The 10,068-nt window shown below is 35.9% G+C and overlaps 1 protein-coding gene across 1 annotated transcript in view; it reads right to left on the bottom strand.

The window, feature by feature from the left end:
• The window catches only part of LOC102021900 (transmembrane protein 45A-like), a 45,818-nt gene that overhangs the window by 10,535 nt on the left and 25,215 nt on the right, over positions 1 to 10,068 (bottom strand). Inside the window, exons 2-4 of the mRNA XM_005386297.2 lie at positions 8,024 to 8,210; positions 6,615 to 6,821; positions 3,638 to 3,822 (exon numbers count right to left, since the gene is read on the bottom strand). Coding sequence (XP_005386354.1) covers positions 3,638 to 3,822; positions 6,615 to 6,821; positions 8,024 to 8,210 — 579 coding nt within the window. The remainder of the gene's footprint in view (positions 1 to 3,637; positions 3,823 to 6,614; positions 6,822 to 8,023; positions 8,211 to 10,068) is intronic.

Below are 10,068 nucleotides of genomic sequence, written 5' to 3'. Positions count from 1 at the left end.
AAAAAAGGTAAACTTGAGGCTTTTATAGGTAAGTGGATACAACTACAGATCATACTCATAAGTGAAATAAATCAGACTCACACGTATAAATATCATATTGTCTCCCTAGTGTAAGAATCTGAAAGAGTAAATAAAATCTGTAAGGTACAATAGATAATGTGAAAGGTAAAGAAATTGTTCAAAAGGAAAGAACAACTGGGATGAGGGAAAGAAGAAAAGAAAAAAGGAAGGGAAAAATATGTATATATATACACAAGATAACTACAATAATTGTACTTCTAATTTCTATTGGTTTAGTGAAAGGATGAGTGAATGTGTAATTGTTTGATGAATCTTACCTGCCTATATTTGGTTATCTGAGTAACCAGTATGAAGATAACAATATGTAATGCAACAGCCATTGTTAATTTCCTCTACCTTGTTTGAAATTCTGTATCTTTTTTATTGTTTTTGTGTTGTTTTGTTTATATCTTTGTTTTTGTTAATTTGTTTTTGTTCCTTTCTCTTTAAAGTAAAAAAATAGATTTACATAAAAAGAAGTCAAATACCTCTACAATTAAAACTACAGTATTCTGAAAAAGAAAACTAAAGAGGATGTCTGAAGATTGAAAGATATTCCATTTCTGAATATATAGAACCAATATTATCAAAATGGCCATACTTCCAAAACTGATATGCAGATTTAACACCATCCCAATAAAAATGCCAATAGCATTCCTCACAGAACTTGAAAAAAAAATCCTAAAATTCATATGGAACCAGCAGAGACCCAGAATAGCAAAAGCAAGCCTGATCAACAAGAAAAAAGTAGGAAGTATCACAATCCCAGAATTCAAATCATAATACAAAGCTACAGTAATAAAAAGATCATGGCATTTTCATGAAAGCACACATGTATATCAATGAAACAAAATAAAGGATATAGAAACAACTCTGAGAACATTGAGCTATCTGCCCTTTGATGAATAGGAAAAAATTGTGTTGGAGGAAAGATAGCTTCTTTAACAAATGATTCTGGGAAAACAGGCTATCCATATGCAGAAGATTGAATTTAGACTGATATTGCTCACTACATAGTAAAGTAAAATCAAAAAGGATCAATGATCTAAATGTTGATACTGATCATTGTATTACTTGTTTCCCTAAAATAGGTAGTCTTGAAGACATAAGTGTAGGCAAGGGCTTTCTGGAAGAATACCAATTGCCCAAGAAATAGTCCATGAATCATAAATGAGATTGTGTCAGTAAAAATTTCCCATAGCAAAGGAAAGAACTAACAAAAGGTACTTACAGTTAGTTGACAACTTACAGCATGGGAAAAAAATTAACAGCTATTCCTCAGACAGAGGATTAATAACCAGAATATATAAAGAACTAAAAAATATATTAATAGTGGCATATCTGGGGGCAGGGAGAGGTGGAGGGTGTGGTCCACCTCAGGTGGCACATTTTGGGGAAAACATTATTGGCCAAAGGAAAATTATTTTGTAACAATTTACTCCATTTTAACATGGAATATGTTGGAGGGTGGCACATTTTGGGGAAAACATTATTGGCCAAAGGAAAATTATTTTGTAACAATTTACTCCATTTTAACATGGAATATGTTGGAGGGTGGCAAATAGAAGGACTGCCCAAAGGACCATACACGCTGGCTACTAGGCCCTTCAAAATAAAAAACTCAATCAAAAAATGGGCAACTAAAATCAATGGAAACCAGGGGCTGGGGATTTAGCTCAGCAGCAAAAGCGCTTGCCTGGCAAGCGCAAGGTCGTGAGTTCGTGAGTTCCTGGTACCGGAGAAAAACCAAAAAAAAATAAAAATAAAAAAAAATAAAATAAATTAAATAAAATAAAATCAATGGAAACCTCTCAGAAGTACAAATGACCAACAAATATGTGAAAAAATGTTTATTCCCCCAGCCATTAAAGAAAGGCAAATTTAAACAACACTTAGGATTCCACCTTACTCCAGAAAGAATCTCTATCATCAAGAAATCAAATAATAACAGACAATGGAGAGGAAGTGTGGGGAAAAAACCCTTCTACTTTGTTGATATATAAACCAGTACATAACAAAACACAAACTGAAAGTGAGAAATTGCCAAATCTACAATATTTAACTTTAGCAGACTTATATTACAGGGTGACAGATCAATATGATGAAAAGCATTTACAATACAGAACATAAAAACCATACAGTTAAAGAGTTCCAAGTGCCTAATTTCATTCCCCAACAACCATCTATCACTGTTTGCTTTGGATCTGAAACCAGCTGGCCTGCAGCTCAGTTCTTCCCCGCTGTGCATTTCTATTCTGCATTTGGCCTGCAGGGTTCTCTGCTTTGTTTTTGTTATGCTTACCTATAGCTGATTTTTTAATTTCATTTTTATTATCTGGTACTTTTAAATATCTGCCATCATTATATGTTTGAAGGCAATAATATATACTGAAACATAAACCATTGCATAATATTGACCCAAAGTTACCTCTTAATATTTTTTAAAATTATATCTTTTGAGTATGTAGTTTATGAACATGGTAAAAGATTTTAAGCAAGAGGTATAGAGTGTTTTATATGCCATTGTATTCAAACTGTTTACAACTGTTTTCCCAAAAGATGACAAATAATCTAACAAATAACATCTATATATAAACTGGATAAATTTGTCAATGATCAGTTCTACTATATTCCATGTATTCATAATTTTTCTATAAAATTTATCCTTCAAAATAACCGATGAATCTAGCCCCTCCTTACTAACCTCTGTCCCAGCAGACTTCCTGCTGTGTCATACACATTAACATCACATTTTTCCTACTCTTTTCACCCCGATGCTTCATAACTCCTCAATTATCAGTGCTTCATTATCATTCCTCATGTGAAATGCAAATCCCCAAAATAAATTCATCATCCCAAATCCCTGCTCTCTGGTAACTAAAAATTTCTTCTACGATGACTTAAGCCACATTCTGCATCCATTCTGGACTTTTTGCATTTACATTTGCACATTGGATAATAATTTGTCAGTGCCTATTAAATATGTGTTCACTTATTGGAAGATATATGTTTAGTAGCATCCCAAGGTTAGGGAGTTGATGTCTCAAAATGAAAGAATGTGAGCACATACAAATCTAGATTTGGATCTTAGCCCCTGTCTGTGAAAGGTGGAAAGGAACCTGGGCTCCAAGAATCTTCCTATGATACATTTGGGTTGATTCCTCACAGATTACTGTGAGGAAAGAATGAAATAATGTGTACATAAAACCCAACACAATGCCCAACACATAATTATTTATCAATAAAGAATGGTTTTCTCATTTCCTGCCTCCTACATATTTCTTGCACTTACTACTCATTAGGTTATAAGCAGCTTTAGCATCAGGACTTGTTTATACTTAAAAGCATCAGTGCAGAGACCCTACACAAACGCATATTCAGTTGTGTGATGAAGGCGCGCATAACTCACTTCTCACATATGCTCTGATAATGCCCCCACCAGGGCCACACAAAGGAACATCACTTTCCAGAAGTGATGTTCAGAAGTGAACTCACACTACAAACAGCACATCAGGAGGAAGTCTGAATTCTAAACACACCAAGGCACCCAGGAAATTAGTAGGAGGCCTCAACTTACCTGAAAAAACCAGCTCCCCTGCAGCAAGATGAGGTTTGACCGGAGGAGCTCCAGAAGTATATTGTTCTCTGTAAGGAGCTCAATGAAGGCAACCAAGCCTGTCACAAAGGAGACGAGGCCCACCAGGTTGTGCATAAACATGTCCACCATTACCCGGCCATAAGTGTGGTTGTAGAAGATAAAAGCTAATATGGAAAAAGAAGAGATTGTTGAAGTCAATGAAACAAAAGTCTACCCACTGCCTTTCTGTTCTTCCCTTCCATTTCTCTGTTCACAGAATTATATATTGGTGCATGCTGCAGTATCTAATAATGATGTTCACGTTCAAAACTGGAATGTACACAGGCACATGTTGATCATTCTTGTTTTACTTTACCCTTTCACCCTCCCTTCTGCCAGCCTCCCCAGGTCCCCTTGCCATCTCTACCAGTTCTGACTTCCTGTTTCCTACCATCTCACTTCTTTCTTCATTTTATTTATACTTTGGGTATCTGATATAAGAGGAACCATGTGACTTTTTTTGAGTTTTCTTTACATCACTTACCATAATGGTCCCAGCATGCTATCATATTCCCACACACACTCAAAATTATACTTCTGAATGGCTGAGTAGTATTCCATTGTATATAACTATACCACATTTTCTTTATTCATTCATCTGTTGATAGGTATGTAGACAGCATCTGAAATTTAGCTATTATGAACTGTCCTGCTATAAACATTGGTATGCATTAATGGTAATATAATGGCTTTAAATTTTATGGCACACCAGACATACCTAGTCTCCTTATCTTTGACAAGGTGCCAAACACATTCACTGGAAGAAAGATAGCCTCCTTAATAAATGGTGCTAGAAAAATTGGCTTTGCATGTGCCAAAGATTAAAACTGAACTCATATTTTTCACTGTGCACTAAACAAAATTTGAGATGGGTGCAAGATCTAAATATTAAAGCAAAAACATTAAATCTGCTGCAAGGTAAAACTCTTGAAGATACTGGTGTAGGCGAAGACTTTATGAATAAAACCCAATTGCACAAGAGCTATCACAAAGAATCAACTGGGATCTCATCTTATTAAAAAGCTTTTGCACAGCAAGACAAACCACCAACAGAGCGAAGAGACAACCCACAGAGTGAGAAAAAATGTTTGTAGGGGCTGGGGATTTAGCTCAGCGGCAAAAGCACCTGCCTGGCAAGCGCAAGGTCGTGAGTTCAGTTCCCGGTACCGGAGAAAAACCAAAAAAAAGAAAAAATGTTTGTCAGCTGTTCCTCAGATAAAGAATTACTGTCAAAAATGTATAAAGATCTCAAAAAAATCAGATATCCCAAGTTTAAAAACCCAATTGAAAAATGGGCATCTGAGATGAATACACACTTCTCAGATGAACAAACACAAAACAACAAATAAATATATGAAAAAATGTTTAACATCATTGGTCACTCAAGACATACAAGTTAAAACAACACTGTTCTCATCCCAGAAAGATTGTCTATCATCAAGAAATCAATCAATAACAAATGTTGGAGGGGCTGTGGGGAAACTGTTGGTGGGAGTACAGGCTGATGCAAACACTGTGGAAATCAGTGTGGAGATTCCCAAAAAAAACTAGGATTGCAGGTCCCATTTGACCCAGCTGTTCCCCTTTTGGATATCATCCCAGAAGAATTAAAAATATCATACTGCAGTGATAATATGTGCAACCACGGTTATAGCAACACAATTTCTAATAGCTAGATCTTGGAAACAACCCAAAGCCCATCAACTAAGAAATGAATAAAAAAAGATATGGCCTGTTTATACAACGGAGTACTACTTAGCCATAAAGAAGGATAAACTAGAGGCTTTTATAGGTAAATGGATGCAACTTGAGACCACAGTCATAAGTGAAATAAATCAGATATATGTGTGTAAATATCATATTGTCTCCCTAGTGTGAGAAGCTGAAAGAGTAAATAAGATCCAAAATGTATAATAGATACTGCAAAATGGGAAGAAACTCCAAAAAGAAAGAGAAACTGGGATGGGGGAATGGAGAAAAGAAGGAAGGGAAAAGCAAAAAGAAAAATACTATACACATATGTATGGTAGCTAAGATAGTTATAGTACTAATTTTTCTTAGTTCTTTGAAAGGAAAATTTTGTGGTGATATCATTTGGACAGTGCTGATATTTTGTACTCTGAGTAACTAATTTATGGATAACAATAGGCAATTTATTAACCATTGTTTTTATCTAGTTTTGAAATTATTATCATGTTTTGAAATTCTGTGTTTTTCTTCTTTAAAATAAAATTTTAAAAAATTTTATGGGACAAGACCCAGAAGAGGTATAGAGGGGCAAAATGGAATTTCTGCTTTTAGCGTCTGAGAACTATCCTTGCTAATTTCCATAATGGTTGTGCTGGCATCGCTCACACGGACTTTGTAGAAGGGTTTCCATTCTCTGCCCTTGGTGTCATCTTGAGTTCTTTTTTTATTACATTTGCAGTATTTAATGATTGTGCTGATTTGAAGAGCTGGTACATTTAATTAATGCTCCTTTAATCCCTTTTCCCCCGTCTTCACTTTCCTCCCTCTCTTGGTCCCCTTCTCATTTGTTGGTTGATGGACGGTAGAAAGTGATCTGTTGTGAGTGGTGCCCAGTTTCAGGGTATTGGTGCTGCTCCAAGACTCTGACTAGAGGGTTTATTTTTAAAAGCGGAAAAAATTATAATCTTCCCCCAGAAAAACAAACAACAAAAAATGTGAGCACTGGAAGTGATTCTTTAAAAAGGATGTGGAATAAAGCACCCTTTTATTTGCAGTTCTGATAAAGCCAGTTAAGCAGCAAGATCTTTGTTCTCTTGCCTACTACACAAAAATATGTCAGTGTGTCAGGTCCTATCAATCAAGGCTGCAGCAAAGCATTCAAGGTATATTATAATCAATGGTTACAATTGCTTAAGTGATACAGATAGATAAAAGTGGTCATACTTACCCTCCACAAAAAATGCATTTGACATCATTAACTTGGTTAAGGAGACGGGAAGTGAACTGACGGTGAAGCATAAGATATTAGCCACACCGACCAACCCAATGAAAAGATATACAGTGGAATGGTGCCAGTCCTTGAGCTTGTTCCAGTGGTTTCCTTCATACAGAGGCAGATGGGATCCTCCAGTAAAAAGTAATGACCCACAGATGCCTGCAAGAAGAACAGAGCACAGCTTTAGCAGCATTCTCCACGGCGTCGTACGGCATGCCCGATGATGAAGAGGGCACGCCCATTGCGGTCTTCTGTCCCCTTAGGGCACTGATCCTTCACCCTGGGATGTTCCCCAGGAGCCTTACTGCTGGCACTTTAACTTGTTTTGGAGGTTCAAATAATCAATTTTAGTCAAAGATTACCAATTAAATAAAGAAGCTATTTCAGATCTTCAATGTTGATGATTTTAATTCAACTTTCCATTCTAATGTACACCAGGAAAGACTTGAGGGCTTGCATTTAGATTTATAAGATCAGTTTTATAGAGACTGATTGCGTCTTTCTAAATATTACACCTTTGAGCTGCTGCCACAGAGTAGAGTGTTCTTAAGTTATTGAGCGCTCCCAATAAAAATCCTAGAGTTCTAGTTTCCACCAGTTAAAGATGACTGAAAATACCAAGACAGGTAGAGACTTGCTCTAGTCAGTCGTACAGTTTAAATTTTTTAGAGATACTGCCTAACTTGTTGATCTATTATATTAAGCAAGAAAATTTCCATCTTTAGAAATGGTTACTGTGCAATATAATGCCCTTAGCGAAGACCTCTTGTCATAAATAAAGCATAAAAAAATCTAATGGCAAATTATATTTTCTACAAAAGAGAGGTTTCAATGCAGAACACAAAGAGTTCCACAGAATCCTCATAAGCAATGGAAAGGCTTCACTATCTCCCCGGCTCTTCCACTTGAGGAAGCAAGGAGAGGAAGAAGTGCATGTGTTTAGGTCTTCCTCAGCTCAAACCCCTCTCTCAGGCTGTCAGCACTAATTTATTATGAAAGGTTTTTTGCAATTACTTGATTATCTTAGTGTCACTTGAACAATGGCTTCTGATAGTCTTATTCTTTAGAATATCAAAGCAATCAATATAAATTTTTTTGAAATTACAACCAATTCTGTAAAGAAAATTCACATTGACTTGGTAGGCAATTTAACCATGACGTCTAAATCATAGGAATATGTCTTTCTATAAACATGGACTGTCACTTTCCTAACAAATTATTTCAGACAGAAATTCTAATTCCAATATGTATTAATATTTTAATACAACTTCTTTTTAGCAGTTTCTGCATTTTATTATATCTTCTATTTATGCATGGAAATCCCAATAGGAAATAGTAAAATATGGAAATGGTCCACTCACCGGTTAAGGCCAAGATGAATATTAAAATTCCTTCCAAAATTTCTAATTTATAAAATAGTGTTTTGGAATAGTAAGTCTTCTTTTGCTTTTTGCAGAGATACTTCAGAATACATTTTGTACTCTCCGAAAGACCAAAAATAAAGCAGAATGATCCAGCAAATAGATGACCTGAGAAATCTCCTATGGTCTACAAATATAAGAATGTACAGAAGACAGAGTTTATTTCTGTAACTATTCAAAACATGTCTTCTCCTCACAGAGTCCAGTAACTTCTAATAATTATAGGTACATTGTAGATCCCAAAATTGTATTAATAAGAACTAAATTCAGACTCATTGAATACTTTGTATATATTAAGCACTGTGTCAAGTCTAGATGAAATCTGTGTCACTAATTTTTACCACAGACTCAGGAATGAGGAATTATTATTCCATTTTCAATGGAGATATGGCCTTAGCTCAATAACTTCCCCAATCTCAAAATTATAAAGCAAAACTTTGCGGTTTTTAACACAGAGCTCAAAAGGACCTCTTAAAAAGATAATATACACTCCACCATACAGTTGTCTTTTAGGCATATTTATAGAAAAGCAATATGAGATTTTCACTATTACGTTTAAATTTTGAAATGATGTGAAATTACTAAAAATTTTTAAGTAATTTCAAAACATCAAGGGTCAAATATGTGAAACATACCGTGAGCATCTAGTAAATACTTACATATTCCAAGAGAATATTGGTAATAGAGAACTAGCCTCAGGCAGCTCTCCCAAGGGACTTTGAGATGCTTACCCAGATCAACAAGTACACAGCTGCATAAATGGATACAGGGCCTTAGAAAATTATAACACAGCTGTAATGAAACTTGAGCAAGCAGTAACCAAATAAAACCCAGAAATACTGATATGTGGGTAAAATAACAGAAGTAGCATACTCCAGCACTGAACACACAGCAGTTCAGTGGGACAGGGAATCTACCTTAGGAAGAGCTAAAAATGAGAAATCTCAGTGCACTCTTAAAGAATTGATGAATTTAAAAATAGGAAAATGCAGACTCTGCTCCTAGATAGTAGATATCCTGGGGAGATGAGCAATCCGCCAAGTGAGCGGGTGTTGGGAAGGTAATTCTCAGCATTTTCCAGAAGAACTGAACAACAGTAAGATGGAAAGTTAGTTTACAAAGACTTCACTGTATCCACGGGCTGTGTGGGGAACAGAAACTCTGTTTTTTACATAGGAGCCATTTCTCTTTAGGGAAGCAGAAGACACCCTCACCAGGAGTCAGCTTGGGCCAGGAGAATGGTGACAGTGATGCAGAAAGTGAGACCAGAAGGAATGGGAAACATCCCAGCAGAGAAAACCTGGCATTCAAGCTTGGAAGGACTCTCGTTTTTGCCAGAAAACAGCCCGATGCAACTGAATTCAGCCAGGTGGAGGAAAATAACAAGAAAAAAACAGTTTGAAAACTGTGACTGGAAAGTGTGTGACCACATGAGATTTTGTATTGGTTTTACCTTGCCTCTTCTCCACTTTAAAGGTGTGTAAATCTACCAACAGGTGCTAACAGTCTTGTGTCTTTCCTCAGTCCCTCTCTTCTCCTACATGCCATCCTCACTCCCACAAATATCTTCTTAAAACCCTCAGCATTAACCCTTCACTCCAACCAAAGGAACTTATTTAATTTTTTACCTGCTATAATTTCTCCTATCTACCTCTCCTCCTATTTAGGTATACTCCTCTTTCACACATCCCTCCCTCTCTTCCCTTTCATCTACTTATACATCACAGACTTCCTGTAACAATAGAATATATACTGAAGAGCGTTGATAAAGAATGAAAGTATGAAAGCAAGGCTTCTCATATGTAGATCATATATGATTGGATTTGCTGATATTCTATAATTATCCTCTCAAAACACAGTGACAAACCACTTACATTAAAAAGCTGAAAGAGTAAATATTTTCTCTGGATAAATAAAGTTGAATGCGTATCAGTAGAAGTTAGTATCAAGCTAAAAGATTTTTATATCAACTACAATCTCTCTTC

Source organism: Chinchilla lanigera, unplaced genomic scaffold, assembly GCF_000276665.1.
Source record: "Chinchilla lanigera isolate Chin_1 unplaced genomic scaffold, ChiLan1.0 scaffold00026, whole genome shotgun sequence".
NCBI classification, from domain to species: Eukaryota; Metazoa; Chordata; class Mammalia; order Rodentia; family Chinchillidae; genus Chinchilla; species Chinchilla lanigera.
The sequence above is the reverse complement of the archived record's forward strand: the minus strand, read 5'-3'. Positions and strand labels throughout refer to the sequence as shown.